Source organism: Symphalangus syndactylus, chromosome 20, assembly GCF_028878055.3.
Source record: "Symphalangus syndactylus isolate Jambi chromosome 20, NHGRI_mSymSyn1-v2.1_pri, whole genome shotgun sequence".
Classification (NCBI taxonomy): Eukaryota; Metazoa; Chordata; class Mammalia; order Primates; family Hylobatidae; genus Symphalangus; species Symphalangus syndactylus.
The window spans coordinates 56,503,761-56,523,925 of record NC_072442.2 but is presented as its reverse complement, the minus strand read 5'-3'; the positions used below and the strand labels follow the sequence as shown (position 1 = coordinate 56,523,925).

The 20,165-nt window shown below is 42.8% G+C and overlaps 1 protein-coding gene and 1 long non-coding RNA gene across 3 annotated transcripts in view; one reads left to right on the top strand and one right to left on the bottom strand.

The window, feature by feature from the left end:
• Window positions 1-20,165, top strand: part of DNAH9 (dynein axonemal heavy chain 9) — a 369,577-nt gene that overhangs the window by 261,428 nt on the left and 87,984 nt on the right. Inside the window, exons 53-56 of the mRNA XM_055258020.2 lie at window positions 1,919-2,154; window positions 13,754-13,876; window positions 14,890-15,094; window positions 17,316-17,480. Of these exons, the coding sequence (XP_055113995.2) occupies window positions 1,919-2,154; window positions 13,754-13,876; window positions 14,890-15,094; window positions 17,316-17,480 (729 nt within the window). The remainder of the gene's footprint in view (window positions 1-1,918; window positions 2,155-13,753; window positions 13,877-14,889; window positions 15,095-17,315; window positions 17,481-20,165) is intronic.
• On the bottom strand, window positions 1,732-18,936 carry LOC134735165 (uncharacterized). 2 transcript variants are annotated; one of them, XR_010117957.1, is made up of 3 exons: window positions 18,682-18,936; window positions 2,692-2,850; window positions 1,732-2,083 (listed from the first exon to the last, which is right to left on the bottom strand). It is a non-coding gene; the product is annotated as an uncharacterized lncRNA (long non-coding RNA). The 2 variants fall into 2 exon arrangements; XR_010117956.1 differs by lacking the exon at window positions 18,682-18,936 and adding an exon at window positions 13,451-13,550.

Below are 20,165 nucleotides of genomic sequence, written 5' to 3'. Positions count from 1 at the left end.
TATAGTGATGATTGTTTTCTCAGATCAGCTCATAAAACCCTGCTCACCTGACAATTAGCTAAACAGTAGTTTTTAAAATGTTACCATGCTAGCAAATAAACAAAAGTAAAGCAGCTGTTTTACTCATCCTAAACACGTTTGGAAAAAGGAAATTGTTGAAGGAACCATCACTAACTGAGTGAATGAAGATGAAGAGCTCAGTAGCAGCTTAGTGAGGATTTTTCTGGCTTTGTTTGGGTTCTTAAGCTTTCTTGTGTCATGGACGTCTTTGGCAGTCTGGTGAGGCCTACAGATTCCTTCTCAGAATAATGTTTTTGAGCACGTCAAATAGAATGCATGAGATTACAACGGGAAAAAATATATTGGAACACAATTCTGGTCCCAGATAAGAATCCCCAACAGGCTGATTTCCCTTCAGACGTTTTGTTGGATACTGTAGTACAGGCCATTTGCGCCCTTGTTAGATACAATTAAGAGGACAAGAGATGGTTTGGAGAGGTTTCCCTGGGATAACTGGGCAAAACAAACTTCAGAGAGGAGTGAGATGAAGGAGTTAAAAGGGTATTTGTCTAAACCTCGAAAGCATTACGCTAAGTGAAAGTAGTCAGACACCAACGGTCATATATTGTAGGATGCATTTATAGTAAAAATATCCAGAATAAGAAAATCCAAGGGGACAGAAAACATATTCATAGTTTCCATGAGCTGGGGGTAGAGAGAAATCGTGGGGGCTGTCGAATGAGTATGGGATTTGGGGGTGATGAAATGTTTTGGAAATAGAGCTGATGGCTGCATAATGTTATGAATAGACTAAATGCCACTGAATTGTGCACTTTTAAATGGTTAATTTATTTTGTATCAATGTTACCTTAATTTAAAAATATATATATGGGTCATCAATGAAAAAGATTGCCCATAAAAAAAATTAAGTGAGCCCGGTGTGGTGGGTCACGCCTGTAATCCCAGTACTTTGGGAGGCCGAGGCAGGTGGATCACCTGAGGTCAGGAGTTCGAGACCAGCCTGTCCAGCATGGTGAAACCTCATCTCTACTAAAACACAAAAATTAGCTGGGTGTGGTGCCAGGCACTTGTAATCCCAGCTACCTGGGAGGCTGAGGCAGGAGAATCACTTGAACCTGGGAGGGGGAGTTTGCATGGAGCTGAGATCACGCCATTGTATGCTAGCCTGTGTGACAGAGCAAGGTTCCATCTCAAAAAAAAAAAAAAAAGAACTAAGTGAGCAGAGAAAGGCTAACAAAGAAGGAAGTGTCTAGGGCACACACAGGAGCCCTGAAGGGGCATAAGAGAGGCCACAGGCAAGTTCTCAGACTGATAAATACTCGCCAGCTTCCCCACAGGCACCAGCAGGCAGGTTTGCGAGAAAGAGTCCTGCAAGTGAATGGGGTGTTTGGGGAAGAGGAAAAGAAAACCCATCCAGCCTCTTACAAGCTGGTGAAACAGATGAGAGGAAAGAGTGGTTTGTGCCGGTTGGTAGAGACAGGAGCAAACCCACTAGGCATGGGACCTGGTGCTGGTTCATGGAGCGTGCACAAGAAACACAGACATATGGCAGAGAAATAACACTGTTAACATGGGTGAGAGTGTGTAGGAAGTCATAGATTAAAATATAGATAATATAGTAGAAACTTGACTTAGGTAAAGATACCGAAAAACAAAGAATAAGTCACACGAGCTGAATTTCTGCAGTTATTCATCCATGGAGAGAAAAAAAAAAAGCTATCAGGACTTTAATAGAACCTGCTTCCAGAAATAATCACACAGCCAGAAAAGCATTCTTCAGCAGGATGTTGATCTTGCTTTTAAAGGAGTTGTGTCATTTGGTGAGTAACTGTGCATTCACCCAGCTGAGAATGTCTGCTTCTGTTCTGAGCATGGGGTGGCGTTTCTTCTTCACCAGACCCCCATTCCAGTCACCCCGACCCTGGATCCCCTGAGGATGCTGATGGACGATGCTGACGTGGCTGCCTGGCAGAACGAGGGCCTCCCAGCCGACCGCATGTCCGTGGAGAATGCCACCATCCTCATCAACTGTGAGCGCTGGCCACTCATGGTTGACCCTCAGCTACAAGGCATCAAATGGATCAAGAATAAATATGGTGAAGATCTCCGGGTCACGCAGATTGGTCAGAAGGGGTAAGTGGTTGACCACAAAAATTCCCACTTTAGCCATTTGTGCAGGAAAATGTATAGATCATGAGCAGATTTTAAGCCCCAGTGAATGGTTTGTACACTCCTGGTCTCTCCATCAGGCTTCTCATGTTTCTCCTCCCATTTTAGCAAACATCTCAGTGAAAGATGCCTGGGTACTAAGTCTTTGCTTTTCATCTACATGAGAGATCATGTACCACAACCTCTTGACCCATTCTGGGGTCCTTTCTTCACCATCCCTAGAGCTCATCCTCTCATTGTCCCTTAAACACTTCCTCCCCAAACTTCGCATCCCATTGTCACATAGCTCTGTGCTTTATAAAGTCTTCCTCACCCTTAGCCAAAGCTGCCTCCCTTATCTCTCTTCTACCCATTATTTCTACCTCTGTCCTAGAGCCACATAGAAAGAACAAAACTCTCCTCCTGAGGCACAATTGGACATTTCAGTAAGCCCATGGAGCAGCTGAGTTAGTTATGAAACCTTCAGAGCCCTTGGTACCTGCCATGTGGCTTCGTACTTACCTGTGGGAAAGTTACCACGTGGAGGGACTTGAATGGCACCGAGAATGTCTGGCCAGCACCCACCAGGCTTCAGTGGCTTGGGCCTCCACATCCCTCATGCCTCCCTTCATTTTAGCCTTGTGGTTTCAGTACGCATCCTGTTCTATGTCATCAGGGCACCTGGGGAAACAGGATGGGGCAATGGGGAAGAGGAAGTGAGGCAGACATCATTCATTAGGAGGTTGATATGCATCAGTCTTGGTGTTACGGGTTTTATCTCAAATGCCATCCTTAATCCACACAGTTAATAAGGTTAGTAATCAACCGGTTAATAACCAGTAAGGTTATTGGTTCCATTTCACGTCCGAGGAAGCAGAGGTTCACAGAAGTTAAGTAATTTCCCCGGGGAGTTCGCCATTTTAAAAGTGATGGAAATTTGGCACTCGTGTTTATAGCAGTATTATTCATAATAGACAAAAGGTGAAGGGAACCCAGATAAATGGATAAACAAAATGTGAGGTACACATGCAACGGAGTATTATTGCCTTAAAAGGAAAACAATTCTTAAAAGAGCATAATTAGATTGTTTGTGATACAAAGGAGAAATGCTTAAGGACATGGATATCCCATTCTCCATAGCATGATAATTTTTTTTTTTTTTTTTTTTTTTTTTTTTTTTTTTTGAGACAGAGTCTCAGTCTGTCGCCCAGGCTGGAGTGCAGTGGCCTGATCTTGGCTCACTGCAAGCTCTGCCTCCCGGGTTCATGCCATTCTCCTGCCTCAGCCTCCCAAGTAGCTGGGACTACAGGCCCCCGCTACCACGCCTGGCTAATTTTCTGTATTTTTAGTAGAGACGGGGTTTCACCTTGTTAGCCAGGATGGTCTCGATCTCCTGACCTCGTGATCCGCCCGCCTCGGTCTCCCAAAGTGCTGGGATTACAGGCGTGAGCCACCACGCCCGGCCTCTATAACGTGATTATTATGCATAGCATCCCTGTATCAAAATAGCTTATGTACCCCATAAATATATACACCCATGTACCCATAAAAATTAAAAGTAAAAAATGTTTTCAAAGAAAAAATATTTAAATAAAATAAAATTGAAGTTAAAAAAAAAAAGGGAAAAAAATTCTGACACATGCCACAACATGGATGAATCTTTAAAGTGTTATGCAGAGTAAAATAAGCCAGTGACAAAAAGACAAATGTGGTATGATTCCTCTCATCCAAGGTTTCCAGGGTAGACAAATTTATTGAGACAGAAAGTCGAATGGTGTTTGCCAGGGAGTGGGAGGGAGACGGGAATGGAGAGTTAGTGTTTCACAGGTACAGAGTTTCAGGTTTTGTTTTGTTTTTTTGTTTGTTTGTTTGTTTTTTGAGATGCAGTCTCACTCTGTCACCCAGGCTGGAGTGCAGTTGTGCGATCTCAGCTCACTGCAACTTCTGCCTCCCGGGTTCAAGCAAGCGATTCTCCTGGTTCAGCCTCCTGAGTAGCTGGGACTACAGGCGCCCGCCACCACACCTGGCTAACTTTTTTTTGTATTTTTAGTAGAGACAGGGTTTCACTATGTTGGCCAGGCTGGTCTCAAACTCCTGACCTTGTGATATGCCTGCCTCAGCCTCCCAAAGTGCTGGGAGTGAGCCACCGCACCCGGCCAGTTTCGGCTGTGCAAGAACAGTTCTGTGAATGGATGATGGTGATGGATGCACAACAGTGTACTTAAAGCCATGGAACTGTACACATTAAGACGGCACACAATATATGTTATGTATATTTTACCACAATTTAAATATATTAATAAATATGTTTAAAAAGTAATGGAGGCAGCTGGGCTCAGTGGCTCAAGCCTGTAATCATAGCACTTTGGGAGGCCGAGGCGGGCAGATCATTTGAGGTCAGGAGTTCAAGATCAGCCTGGCCAACATGTTGAAATCCCGTCTCTACTAAAAATACAAAAATGAGCTAGGCGTGGTGGCAGGCGCCTGTAATCCCAGCTACTCAGGAAGCTGAGGCAGGAGAATACCTTGAACCCAGGAGGCGGAGGTTGCAGTGAGCCGAGATCGCGCCATTGTACTCCAGCCTGGGGGACAAGAGCGAAAACTCTGTCTCAAAAAAAAAGTAACGGTGGCACTATTTGAACCTGGGTCATCCTCACTTAGAAACCTAATATTTATCCACTCTAGCGAACAGCCACTCAAAGTGAGCTTTGTTGCTCTGGCCACATGTCCCAAGCATGCATGCGCTGAGGTCCAGATCACTCAGGGTTGTTCAAATTGAACACATGATGTTAAAAATAAGAGTTAACCAAACCAAATATTAAATATTATAATGCATCTATCTTATAGAGCAAACTTTGTTGAGAAGTGAATGCCAAGGCATGCTATGATATATATAGATATAGTGGCGCTATCTCGTCTCACTGCAACCTCTACTTCCTGGGTTGAAGCAATTCTCCTGCCTCAGCTTCCCGAGTAGCTGGGATCACAGGCGTGCGCCACTATGCCTGGCTAAATTTTGTATTTTTAGTAGAGACAGGGTTTCACCATATTGCCCAGTGGTCTCGAACTCCTGACCTCGGGTGATCCGCCTGCCTTAGCCTTCCAAAGTGCTGGGATGACAGACGTGAACCACCGCACCCGGCCAATATGATATATTTTTATTTGCATCTTCAGTCACATAGTAATCCAACCCTGGCCTTCTCCCAAAACTTTAATTAAAATATTCTTTTCCAGCTGACTAACAATGCATTTTAGACAGGTGTGTGTTCTTTTTGCTTATTGCAGTGTCCCTAGTGTCTAAAACACTGTCAAATGCATTGTAGGCCCTTAATAAATATGTTCAATTAATTCTTAGTTCATGTCCATTAACTACTTTCCTGTTGAATGGTTTTCTAGATTTGTTGTATATTATTTGAATACACATGTTGCATTATATGTAATATATATCGTCTTCTTTCTTCATTTGAATGAAAATTTGTTCATCTCGTTTATCTTTTAATTTACTTCTGTGAGGTTTTACCTGCTTACAGTTCATTTTATTTTAGTTTTTTATTTGATCAGATTTGTCAGCCATTTATTCTATAAATGATGCCTAGAGGAGTCTTTTCTCTCCAAGAATTTTTAAAATATTCACCTACATTTTTAGTTTTTAGTTTTTTGTTTGTTTGTTTGTTTGTTTGTTTGTTTTAAGACAGGGTCTTACTCTGTCACCCAGGCTGGAGTACAGTGGTGAAATCATGGCTCCCTGCAGCCTCGACCTCCAGGGTTCAAGCACTCCTTCCACCTTAGCCTCCCAAGTAGCTGGAACTACAGGTGTGCAACACCACGCCCTGCTAATTTTTGTATTTTTGTAGAGAGGATGTCTCACTATATTGCCCAGGCTGGTCTCAAACTCCTGGCCTCAAGCAATCATCCCACCTTGGCATCCCTAATTTCTGGGATTACAGGAATGAGCCACCAGGCCTGGCCCATTTTTAAGTTTTTTGAGTTTTCTTTTTACATGGAAATCCAATCAATTTAAATATAGTTTAAGCTACTATATGTGGTACAGACTAATTCCCAAGTGGTTAGCTATTGTTTCAATACCAAATATTAAATTTTCCATTCTTTCCTGAATTAATTAGAAATGTCATTTTACTATATATTAAATTATTTTATTAAATAGGGTCATTATTCTTTTCTATGTATCTAATACTATACTAGCTCTTATTTACTTTTATATTTAGTAACATTTATTGTGGTGTTTCTCATTACAAAAGTAATATATCATCACTGTAAAGAAAAATGAGAGGCCGGGCGCAGTGGCTCACGCTTGTAATCGCAGCACTTTGGGAGGCCGAGGCGGGTGGATCACGAGGTCAGAAGATCGAGACCACAGTGAAACCCCATCTCTACTAAAAATACAAAAAATTAGCCGGGCGTGGTGGCGGGAGCCTGTACTCCCAGCTACTCAGAGAGGCTGAGGCAGGAGAATGGCATGAACCCAGGAGGTGGAGCTTGCAGTGAGCAGAGATTGCGCCACTGCACTCCAGCCTGGGCGACAGAGCGAGACTCCGTCTCAAAAAAAAAAGAAAAATGAGAGGACGGGGTAGGAGTTATCATAAAAAACAAAGAAATAAAAACTTCTATAATTCATCTTTCAAAAACACTGCTAACTTGTTGGTATATGCTGTCCTTTAAGCCTTCTTTCTACACATCTATATTGTTGATATATATAAAATATTTAGTATTAGATAATGAGTCCCTCCTCTTCTTCATTATTGGTTTTCTCCTTGCCAGCCTCACTGTATTCTTTTAGGTTAACTTTAAGATCTTTGGTTGAGTTCCGTAAAGTTTTATTGTTATTCTTTGTTTGAATTGTATTATATCAGTCTTATAAACGGACTTTAAGAAAATCAACCTATTTACATATTTATTAAACTCTACATAACACTGAAAAGTTAAAAGTAACCTAGATCTTTGTTAATTGATAAAATAAGGTGTATCAATATGGCCTAATACCCAGTCATTTAAAATTACATGGAAGGGTATTTAATGACATGGTGAAATGATTGCAATATATTTTATGTAAAAAAACAGGTTATAAAACAAAACCACCATGTGAATCCAATACTATCAAAGCTAAACTTCACAATATAATATATTCAAATATACACAGTATACACCAAAATGTTAAAGACATATTATGGTTTTCATTATCTTTTTTGTATTTTATAATTTCTCCCTATTTCTTTTATTATTATACTTTAAGTTTTAGGGTACATGTGCACAATGTGCAGGTTTGTTACATATGTATCCACGTGCCATGTTGGTGTGCTGTACCCATTAACTCATCATTTAGCATTAGGTATATCTCCTAATGCTATCCCTCCCCCCTCCCCCCACCCCACAACATTCCCCAGAGTGTGATGTTCCCCTTCCTGTGTCCATGTGTCCTCATTGTTCAATAGACCCACCTATGAGTGAGAACATGAGGTGTTTGGTTTTTTGTCCTTGCGATAGTTTACCGAGAATGATGGTTTCCAGTTTCATCCATGTCCCTACAAAGGACATGAACTCATCATTTTTTATGGCTGCATAGTATTCCATGGTGTATATGTGCCACATTTTCTTAATCCAGTCTATCGTTGTTGGACATTTGGGTTGGTTCCAAGTCTTTGCTATTGTGAATAGTGCCTCAATAAACATACGTGTGCATGTGTCTTTATAGCAGCATGATTTATAGTCCTTTGGGTATATACCCAGTAATGGGACGGCTGGGTCAAATGGTATTTCTAGTTCTAGATCCCTGAGGAATCACCACACTGACTTCCACAATGGTTGAACTAGTTTACAGTCCCATCAACAGTGTAAAAGTGTTCCTATTTCTCCACATCCTCTCCAGCACCTGTTGTTTCCTGACTTTTTAATGATGGCCATTCTAACTGGTGTGAGATGGTATCTCATTGTGGTTTTGATTTGCATTTCTCTGATGGCCAGTGATGATGAGGATTTTTTCATGTGTCTGTTGGCTGCATAAATGTCTTCTTTTGAGAAGTGTCTGTTCATGTTCTTCACCCACTTTTGGATGGGATTGTTTGTTTTTTTCTTGTAAATTTGTTTGAGTTCATTGTAGATTCTGGATATTAGCCCTTTGTCAGATGAGTAGGTTGTGAAAATTTTCTCCCATTTTGTGGGTTGCCTGTTCACTCTGATGGTAGTTTCTTTTGCTGTGCAGAAGCTCTTTAGTTTAATTAGATCCCTTTGTCAATTTTGGCTTTTGTTGCCGTTGCTTTTGGTGTTTTAGACATGAAGTCCTTGCCCATGCCTATGTCCTGAATGGTATTGCGTAGGTTTTCTTCTAGGGTTTTTATGATTTTAGGTCTAACATGTAAGTCTTTAATCCATCTTGAATTAATTTTTGTATAAGGTGTAAGGAAGAGATCCAGTTTCAGCTTTCTACATGTGGCTAGCCAGTTTTCCCAGCACCATTTATTAAATAGGGAATCCTTATCCCATTTCTTGTTTTTGTCAGGTTTGTCAAAGATCAGATAGTTGTAGATATGTGGCATTATTTCTGAGGGCTCTGTTCTGTTCCATTGATCTATGTCTCTGTTGTGGTACCAATACCATGCTGTTTTGGTTACCGTAGCCTTGTAGTATCGTTTGAAGTCAGGTAGCGTGATGCCTCCAGCTTTGTTCTTTTGGCTTAGGATTGACTTGGCGATGCGGGCTCTTTTTTGGTTCCATATGAACTTTAAAGTAGTTTTTTCCAATTCTGTGAAGAAAGTCATTGGTAGCTTGATGGGGGTGGCATTGAATCTATAAATTACCTTGGGCAGTATGGCCATTTTCACGATATTGATTCTTCCAACCCATGAGCATGGAATGTTCTTCCATTTGTTTGTATCCTCTTTTATTTCATTGAGCAGTGGTTTGTAGTTCTCCTCGAAGAGGTCCTTCACATCCCTTGTAAGTTGGATTCCTAGGTATTTTATTCTCTTTGAAGCAATTGTGAATGGGAGTTCACTCATGATTTGGCTCTCTCTTTGTCTGTTATTGGTGTACAAGAATGCTTGTGATTTTTGTACATTGATTTTGTATCCTGAGACTTTGCTGAAGTTGCTTATCAGCTTAAGGAGATTTTGGGCTGAGACAATGGGGTTTTCTAGATATACAATCATGTCATCTGCAAACAGGGACAATTTGACTTCCTCTTTTCCTAATTGAATACCGTTTATTTCCTTCTCCTGCCTGATTGCCCTGGCCGGAACTTCCAACACTGTGTCGAATAGGAGTGGTGAGAGAGGGCATCCCTGTCTTGTGCCAGTTTTCAGAGGGAATGCTTCCAGTTTTTGCCCATTCGGTATGATATTGGCTGTGGGTTTGTCATAGATAGCTCTTATTATTTTGAGATACGTCCCATCAATACCTAATTTATTGAGAGTTTTTAGCATGAAGGGTTGTTGAATTTTGTCAAAGGCCTTTTCTGCATCTATTGAGATAATCATGTGGTTTTTGTCTTTGGTTCTGTTTATATGCTGGATTACATTTATTGATTTGCGTATGTTGAACCAGCCTTGCATCCCAGGGATGAAGCCCACTTGATCATGGTGGATAAGCTTTTTGATGTGCTGCTGGATTCGGTTTGCCAGTATTTTATTGAGGATTTTTGCATCAATGTTCATCAAGGATATTGGTCTGAAATTCTCTTTTTTGGTTATGTCTCTGCCAGGCTTTGGTATCAGGATGATGCTGGCCTCATAAAATGTGTTAGAGAGGATTCCCTTTTTTTCTATCGATTGGAATAGTTTCAGAAGGAATGGTACCAGTTCCTCCTTGTACCTCTGGTAGAATTCGGCTGTGAATCCATCAGGTCCTGGACTCTTTTTGGTTGGTAAGCTATTGATTATTGCCACAATTTCAGAGCCTGTTATTGGTCTATTCAGAGATTCAACTTCTTCCTGGTTTAGTCTTGGGATGGTGTATTTGTCGAGAAATATATCCATTTCTTCTAGATTTTCTAGTTTATTTGAGTAGAGGTGTTTGTAGTATTCACTGATGGTAGATTGTATTTCTGTGGGATCGGTGGTGATATCCCCTTTATCATTTTTTATTGCATCTATTTGATTCTTCTCTCCTTTCTTCTATATTATTCTTGCTAGCGGTCTATCAATTTTGTTGATCTTTTCAAAAAACCAGCTCCTGGATTCATTAATTTTTTGAAGGGTTTTTTGTGTCTCTATTTCCTTCAGTTCTGTTCTGATTTTAGTTATTTCTTGCCTTCTGCTAGCTTTTGAATGTGTTTGCTCTTGCTTTTCTAGTTCTTTTAATTCTGAGGTTAGGGTGTCAATTTTGGATGTTTCCTGCTTTCTCTTGTGGGCATTTAGTGCTATAAATTTCCCTCTACACACTGCTTTGAATGTGTCCCAGAGATTCTGGTATGTTGTGTCTTTGTTCTCATTGGTTTCAAAGAATATCTTTATTTCTGCCTTCATTTCGTTATGTACCCAATAGTCATTCAGGAGCAGGTTGTTCAGTTTCCATGTAGTTGAGTGGTTTTGAGTGAGTTTCTTAATCCTGAGTTCTAGTTTGATTGCACTGTGGTCTGAGAGACAGTTTGTTATAATTTCTATTCTTTTACATTTGCTGAGGAGAGCTTTACTTCCAACTATGTGGTCAATTTTGGAATAGGTGTGGTGTGGTGCTGAAAAAAATGTATATTCTGTTGATTTGGGGTGGAGAGTTCTGTAGATGTCTATTAGGTCCGCTTGGTGCAGAGCTAAGTTCAATTCCTGGGTATCCTTGTTAACTTTCTGTCTCGTTGATCTGTCTAATGTTGACAGTGGGGTGTTAAAATCTCCCATCATTATTGTGTGGGAGTCTAAGTCTCTTTGCAGGTCACTCAGGACTTGCTTTATGAATCTGGGTGCTCCTGTATTGGGTGCATATATATTTAGGATAGTTAGCTCTTCTCGTTGAATTGATCCCTTCACCGTTATGTAATGGCCTTCTTTGTCTCTTTTGATCTTTGTTGGTTTAAAGTCTATTTTATCAGAGACTAGGATTGCAACCCCTGCCTTTTTTTGTTTTCCATTTGCTTGGTAGATTTTCCTCCATCCCTTTATTTTGAGTCTATGTGTGTCTCTGCACATGAGATGGGTTTCCTGAATACAGCACACTGATGGGTCTTGACTCCTTATCCAATTTGCCAGTCTGTGTCTTTTAATTGGAGCCTTTAGCCCATTTACATTTAAAGTTAATATTGTTATGTGTGAATTTGATCCTGTCATTATGATGTTAGCTGGTTATTTTGCTCATTAGTTGATGCAGTTTCTTCCTATCCTTGATGATCTTTACAATTTGGCATGTTTTTGCAGTGGCTGGTACCGGTTGTTTCTTTCCATGTTGAGTGCTTCCTTCAGGAGCTCTTTTAGGGCAGGCATGGTGGTGACAGAATCTCTCAGCATTTGCTTGTCTGTAAAGTATTTTATTTCTCCTTCACTTATGAAGCTTAGTTTGGCTGGATATGAAATTCTGGGTTGAAAATTCTTTTCTTTAAGAGTGTTGAATATTGGCCCCCACTCTCTTCTGGCTTGTAGAGTTTCTGCCGAGAGATCAGCTGTTAGTCTGATGGGCTTCCCTTTGTGGGTAACCTGACCTTTCTCTCTGGCTGCCCGTAACATTTTTTCCTTCATTTCAACTTTGGTGAATCTGACAATTATGTGTCTTGGGATTGCTCTTCTCAAGGAGTATCTTTGTGGCGTTCTCTGTATTTCCTGAATCTGAATGTTGGCCTGCCTTGCTAGATTGGGGAAGTTCTCCTGGATAATATCTTGCAGAGTGTTTTCCAACTTAGTTCCATTCTCCCCGTCACTTTCAGGTACACCAATCAGACGTAGGTTTGGTCTTTTCACATAGTCCCATATTTCTTGGAGGCTTTGTTCGTTTCTTTTTATTCTTTTTTTTCTAAACTTCCCTTCTCGCTTCATTTCATTCATTTCATCTTCCATCACTGATACCCTTTCTTCCAGTTGATCACATCGGCTACTGAGGCTTCTGTCTTCTTCACGTAGTTCTTGAAACTTGGCTTTCAGCTCCTTCAGCTCCTTTAAGCACTTCTCTGCATTGGTCATTTTAGTTATACATTCGTCTAATTTTTTTTCAAAGTTTTTAACTTCTTTGCCATTGGTTTGAATTTCCTCCTGTAGCTCAGAGTAGTTTGATTGTCTGAAGCCTTCTTCTCTCAACTAGTCAAAGTCATTCTCCGTCCAGCTTTGTTCCATTGCTGGTGAGGAACTGCATTCCTTTGGAGGAGGAGAGGCACTGTGCTTTTTAGAGTTTCCAGTTTTTCTGCTGTTTTCTCCCCATCTTTGTAGTTTTTTCTACTTTTGGTCTTTGATGATGGTGATGTACAGATGGATTTTTGGTGTGGGTGTCCTTTCTGTTTGTTAGTTTTCCTTCTAACAAACAGGACCCTCAGCTGCAGGTCTGTTGGAGTTTGCTAGAGGTCCACTCCAGACCCTGTTTGCCTGGGTGTCAGCAGTGGTGGCTGCAGAACAGCGGATTTTCGTGAACTGCAAATTCAGCTGTCTGATCGTTCCTCTGGAAGTTTTGTCTCAGAGGAGTACCTGGCCAAGTGAGGTGTCAGTCTGTCTCTACTGGGGGGTGCCTCCCAGTTAGGCTGCTCGGGGTCGGGGACCCACTATAGGAGGCAGTCTGCCCATTCTCAGATCTGCAGCTGCATGTTGGGAGAACCACTACTCTCTTCAAAGCTGTCAGACAGGGACAGTTAAGTCTGCAGAGGTTACTGCTGACTTTTTGTTTGTCTGTGCCCTGCCCCCAGAGGTGGATCCTACAGAGGCAGGCAGGCCTCCTTGAGCTGTGGTGGGCTCCACCCAGTTCGAGCTTCCTGGCTGCTTTGTTTACCTAAGCAAGCCTGGGCAATGGCGGGCGCCCCTCCCCCAGCCTTGCTGCCGCCTTGCAGTTTGGTCTCAGACTGTTGTGCTAGCAATCATCGAGACTCCATGAGCGTAGGACCCTCCGAGCCAGGTGCGGGACACAATCTCCTAGTGTGCCGTTTTCCAAGCCCGTTGGAAAAGCGCAGTATTAGGGTGGGAGTGACCTGATTTTCCAGGTGCCATGCTGTCACCCCTTTCTTTGACTAGGAAAGGGAACTCCCTGACCCCTCGCACTTCCCAAGTGAGGCAATGCCTTGCCCTGCTTCGGCTCGTGCATGGTGCGCTAAACCGACTGTCCTGCACCCACTGTTTGGCACTCCCTAGTGAGATGAACCCGGTACCTCAGATGGAAATGCAGAAATCACCCGTCTTCTGCGTCACTCACACTGGGAGCTGCAGACCAGAGCTGTTCCTATTCGGCCATCTTGGCTACTTCTGTCAATTTCTTCCTATTTCTAAAAGTGTATAGAATCACATAAATATCACTTTACATAGGGAAAAAATGTGTCCGCTGAAAACATCCCAAATAGCTGTGCCTCCAACTATACCACCATGTCTTAGAGGTCACGCTTGTCTCATTAAATGGTCTCGACTCCATAGCTTACCACAGGCTCATACTCCCGTACTCATACTTGCTTCCCCAGCTACCTTCAAATCATAGAGCAGGCCCTGGAAGCTGGAGCTGTGGTGCTGATTGAAAATCTAGAGGAGTCCATTGATCCTGTTCTGGGACCCCTGCTTGGGAGAGAAGTCATTAAAAAAGGACGGTAAGACTCAGCTCTGTTACTGACCCTTCGTGGGGAGCTGGTTCATGGCCCCGGTTAGAATCATGAAGAGGTCTGCTCTTCCTAGAATTTCCTCTCTTCAGTTCATGTCAAGTAGCTCCCTGCAGCACATCCACCTTTCTTTCTTCCAGCAGAGGTCTATTTAGTGGCTTTTGTCTCCTAGAGAAAGTTTCCTGGAAAACTTTGCTTCCATCAGCCAGTGTCCCAACTGACTTCCTTCTAAATGGCCACAGTGCACAATTTTAGAAAAACTTGAGAAGGAAATCGGTCAAAAAGCAGACTGACTTTTAAGTATGAGCATCTTATACAAGCCAGTCATCTGAATTCTGACAATTCGGTTCCTTGTCAATTTAATGAGTCTCTGCTACTTTGAGTGCTGGCTCATGATGAGGGCTTAGCAAGCACAAGGCAAAGCAGGGGGTGGTGTGGAGAGGAAAAGAGAGGAAGGAGACAGGCAATGGGTTCGTATGAGGGGCAGAGTAATTATCATGAAGTGGTGCTTGACTCAGGAGCCTTATCCACTGCTGGGGCCATCGTTGCCTTTACTGTCCTCAAGTCGTGCTCATTTACTTGCTTAATCATTTTCACCCATAGATGTCATTCCCCTGTCAGCCATGCGGAAAAGTAAGCCCTATTGCTGGCCTATAAAGCATGTTGGTGGAAACTGCAAGGTGGTTCACCTTCCTCCAGACACTTCACTGCCATCTGCTGGAAATTGTTCATAATGTCCTAGTCTACATTCACACAACAGGCGTGGCTCTTCTTAGAGTTGCACAGTACAGAACCAAACATGGCGGCCATGGGAAAACATCTATCCCCCTCCACACCTGTTCCCAACATTAGTGCAAAAAAGAATCCCAGGGCTCAGCCTAGAAGTACTCAGGAGGAATCCATCTGAATATGGCAATATTGTTTGAAAAAAACATCTCAAATTCTGACCCCAACCAAATTTTGCAGGAAGGCACCTCACCTTCACATGAGCCTTTATGTTCCAGATTCATTAGAATTGGAGACAAAGAATGTGAATACAATCCCAAGTTCCGGCTCATCCTCCACACCAAGCTGGCTAATCCTCACTACCAGCCCGAGCTGCAGGCTCAGGCCACCCTGATCAACTTCACCGTGACCAGGGATGGCCTGGAGGACCAGTTGCTGGCCGCTGTGGTCAGCATGGAGAGGCCAGACTTGGAGCAGCTGAAGGTGAGGACAGAAGGGAGAAAATGCTCTGCCACTAGAGCCTGCAGTGTACTCCACTCCGGGAGAGGTTGCGGAGGGGGGCTGTTTTTCCTGGATTGAGTCAGGTGGGTTCTGCTAGACTCTGGAAGGCTGCCGACCCCATGTAGCAACCTGGGAACACCATACTGGGAAAAGAAGGATGGGTGAGCTGAAGAACAGAAGCAAAAACAGTTTGAAGGCCGGGCATGGCGGCTCACGCCTGTAATCCCAGCACTCTGGGAGGCTGAGGTGGGCGGATCATGACGTCAGGAGTTTGAGACCAGCCTGGCCAACATGCTGAAACCCCATCTCTACTAAAAAAAAATAAAAATTAACTGGGCATGGTGGCGCTAGCCTATAGTCCTAGCTACTCAGGAAGCTGAAGCAAAAGAATCTCTTGAACCTGGGAGGCAGAGGTTGCAGTGAGCCAAGATCGTGCCACTGCACTCCAGCCTGGAAATAGAGTGAGGTTCCATCTCAAAGAAAAAAAAAAAAAGCTTGGAGACTGGACACTCTTATGACCAAGAGCAGAGCCTGGCATGAACATGAGTGCCGCTGATCACACAGGTCCACGTGCCAGAACTAACAGGAATGAAATTCTACAAGGGTAACAGAACTAGGTCCAACCATTTTAGGGTCATGTCTTAGTCAGCTTGGGCTGCCATAACAAAATACCATAGACGGGGTGGCTTAAATAACAGATAATTTGTTCTCCTGTAATTCTGGAAGTTGGAAGTCTGCGATCATGTTGGTTTCTGGTGAAGCCTCTTTTCCTGCCTTAGAGGCAGCGGCCTTCTCACTGTGACCTCACATGACATCATCTTTGCACATAATGAAATAGAGAAACCTCCCTGGTATCTCTTCTTATAAAGGCACTGATCACATCAAGCCATGGCTCCACTCTGATGACCTCATTTAACCTTAATTACCTCCTTAAAGGCCACATCTCCAATATAATCACGTGGGGAGTTAAGGCTTCAACATACGACTTCTAGAACAACACAATTCAATCCATAGCAGATAACGTGCTTTTTGTCATCCATTTAAACGTGATTAGATTATATAGCATGGGGGGTTGCGGGGGCGGAATTCCAGTGCATGAGAGCTTGAGTTCAGGGCTCCTTGGGACTCTGCTTCCTGCAATCATTCATTCATTGAACAGATACCTAGGGAGCACCAACTCTGTAACAGGCAGGATTTGAGGTATGGAGGATTCAGCAGTGAACAAAGAAAACCATGTCCCAGCCTTCATGGAATCTACACACTAGTGGAGGAACACAGAAAACAGCAATGTAAACAGATGAACAATGCCATTCAGATAGTGATAAGAATTTTTAAGAAAATAAAACAGGGTAATACTGGAAAGTCAGAAGGCAAATTTATACAGTGGTGGTCAGAAAAAGATTCTATGAGGAGTTGGCATCTGAGCTAATTCCTAAATAATTGTAAAGCCTCTGGGCATAGAGCATTCCCAGCACAGAGAACAGCAAATCCTGGTCTTAAGGCAGGATCAAGATATGTGGTTTTAAGAAACAGAAGAAAGGTCAGGGTGGCTGTGGCTGGAACCTCCAACAGGAAGGTTGTTCTTCCCACGGATCCAAAGGCTGTACAAGGGCAAAGACACTAGAGCTGCCTGAAGTTAGTGCTTTAGGATATGGAGCAGAAAGGGAAGATGAGATGAGATCCACTTGGATACCAGCACCCCACTCCAGCCTCGAGGAAGGTTTTACACAGTCTGCCATAGTTTTACACAGTCTAAACTGGAAGACAGATTCTGCTGATTTTTTTTTAAGTAAGCCATAGGAGAGTTGCTCATTAAAGTAAACTGGTAATAGAGAGAACTCTCCAGAGAACTAAAACTGGACCCTAACCCTCTAGTCACAGAAATAAACTCCATTTAGTGAACACTGATAATGCAGTGTGTTACCCATTGTGCATTAAGCATAGCACAGAAATCCTACAAGTAGGGACTGGGATTACAGGAGAGTACAGAGAGTAAACTGGCTCAAGGTCATGTGCCCAGAATATTATACAGTTGGGCACCAATTTTGACTCCTTGTCTCCTGCTCATGGTCTGAAGCTCTTTGCTATTCTGCCTCCAGTTTACTATCTTTAAGGCAAGGGACTCTCGCCCTATTCAGACGTATCCTTAGAACAGGATGCCCTGGGCATCTGCACCTGACTGTCTCTTGCTTGATATTTGCAGTCAGATCTCACAAAGCAGCAGAATGGATTCAAAATTACCCTGAAAATGTTGGAAGACGGTCTTCTCTCTCGCCTCTCCTCCGCCTCTGGGAACTTCCTGGGAGAAACAGCACTGGTGGAAAACCTAGAGATCACCAAGCAGACTGCTGCCGAAGTTGAGAAAAAGGTAAAACTCGTCTGGCTAGTCTGGGAAGGCAGCCTAGGCTGGGGTCCTCCTACAATTTTCTCTCCTCTTAGATAATGAGTCTGACTTTTAGAAAAAAGTCAAAGTAACACATGGCTTTTCTGTCTTAGCAAGGTTCTTATAGAAAGTCTACCTAGGCAGGATTCCTTGTATTATGTAGTTCCCACCTTCTGGAAAATACTTTTGATGTCTTAACTCCATCCACAGTTGATGAACACTTAAGCCTTTGCAGGGCCTGGTATTCTGTGCAGGGAATAGTAGCTCAAAATGGTTACCTCAGATAGTGTGTGGAATTGCCCTGAAGCTAAGGAATCGCACTGCTGGAAAAGCCAACTGGTTTGGGCGTGATTGCATCCTGACAAAACCCACCAGACCGCAGAATGTCACAAGTCTGATCTTAATGAGAAAACCTCAATGACTTCCTAGGAAATTCAGCTCTCAAAAACTGTATCATCCTGGGAAGTGATGACACAGTGCCCTACTGTGTGTAGCTTCCTTTATTTTACAATGTTTGGAAGGCCCTCGGTCCCCCCTGTGAGGACTAGAAGACGGGGTGTGATGGGAAAGGGGCCCAGCCCCTGCTCTGTCCCAGCATACCACCAAACCTCCAACAAGGCCTTTTGCAGTCTCAGTCCTGCGCTTGGATCAGAAAAGCATTGGAGATATTGGCCGTGAGCAGGACAGAGCGTATCTGCAACAGTGTCCAGGAACAATATACCTTTGAGGGAAGATGCTTATGGCCAGATTATTGGGATTTCTCCAAATATGAAAGACTTCGTTCTAGGTAGAGACAAGGTAGGAAATATGAAAAGCAATGATGGGTAAGACAGATAAACCAGGTCATACCCACTCTGGGGTGATGGACAGCTGAGGTTGGAGTGATGAGATTGAAAGGAGGAAGAGTCAGCCGAACGTTGGGTCAACAGCAGGGATGTGACCACCAGGTTCCACTACCAGTTATCTATGGCCTCCATATCTCTGGTTGGGGGCATGAGAGTTTCTAAAGTAATTATGGTAGAGCTGCCACTGCTCTGGATAAGAGAGCTGGGGAGACAGACCCAACTTATGTCAGGAGTGTAGGTCAGAGGACGGGATGCAGCATACTGATCTCTTCTCCCCGCATCTTCATCTCTTTTTTTTTTTTTGTCTTTTTCTTTAAAATCAGTAAACACTTATTGAGTACCTGCTGTGTGCCAAGGGTTGTATGAAGCTTTCTTTTTCCTTTTGTTGTTCCTTTTCTTTTTGTCTTCTTTCTCTTTCTCATTTATTCGCCTCATGAACACTTACTTGAAGGCCACTGTATTCTAAGATCCATGATGAAAGTTGGAGATACAGCAAGAAATTTGCCATCATCCTAGGCTTTTAGGGCCTGGCCCTCTAAGGAAGAAAAACAAGTAAACAGGCAGTTACAAAACAGGGCTGAGGGCTGAGGTCAAGAAAGCACAGGGACCAGTGAACACACAAAGGAGGAACACTCAACCCACATTGGGTGAGAGGGAGGAGGTGCTTCCCTTGAGTGTAACTGGAACATACAGGAGGTGGGAGCTGGAAGTGGTCACTGGCAATGAGGCATGAAAGGTGGCCTGAGTTTCCATTGTATAGGGCTGTGTAAACCATGCTGGGAAAATTGGGCTACGTCCTGATGGGCATCAAAGATCATGAACCTCTTTCACATATTTTCCATCTCTGTTTCTTTCTGAGTTGCTTTTGTAACAATTTCCTGAGATTTCTCTTTTAGTTTGCTGATTTTCTTTTCAACTCCAGTCTATTATTTAAACTGAACACTTTTTAAATTTAAATAACTATACTCTTATTTTTAGAAATTCTAGCTGGTTCTTTTCCAGAAATGCCTGTTCTTTTTCATAATGTCCATGTTTTATGCTTCCTTTTGTGTCCACTGCTCTAAAACATACTTTGTTAATGGTGAGTTTGTTCAGTCATTCTCAGTTCATGAGATGCTAATCCTTCTGGGTGTTTTTGGTTTGGTTTTGTTTTGGAAAGGGGCCTTCTGATTGTTCCCTTTTGTAATACTCCTGCAGTTTATAATTGTTTATTATGAGAACATCTTCAATAAGGATCATTGCCTTTTCCTGTGGTGCTCCCACAAATTATCAGTAACTTTCCTCTATTTTGGAGCATAAGGGCAGAGCATATTGAGGTTTACATTTAGAGGCATAGTCTAACAGAAATCTGTCTTCCTGATCCTGAGGTCTCATTTCTTATTTTTACCTGTCATAAGAAATTTTCTGGCCAGGCGTGGTGGCTCACACCTGTAATCCCAGCACTTTGGGAGGCCAAGGCGGGGGAATCACCTGAGGTCAAGAGTTCGAGACCAGCCTGGCCAACATGGTGAAACCCCTTCTCTACTAAAAATACAAAAATTGGTCAGGCATGGTGGCAGGTGCCTGTAATCCCAGCTACTGGGGAGGCTGAGGCAGGAGAATCACTTGAACCCAGGAGGCGGAGGTTGCAGTGAGCCAAGATCCATGCCATTGGACTCCAGCCTGGGGGACAAGAGCGAGACTTCGTCTCAAATAAAAAAAAAAAAAAGAATTTTTCTGAAAATAGAATATTCCATTGAAAGATATCTTTGTGAAATTACATATGAACTATTTCATAAAAATTAAGAAAAAGGAAGACTATACTATGTTTCTTTCCCTGGATTTC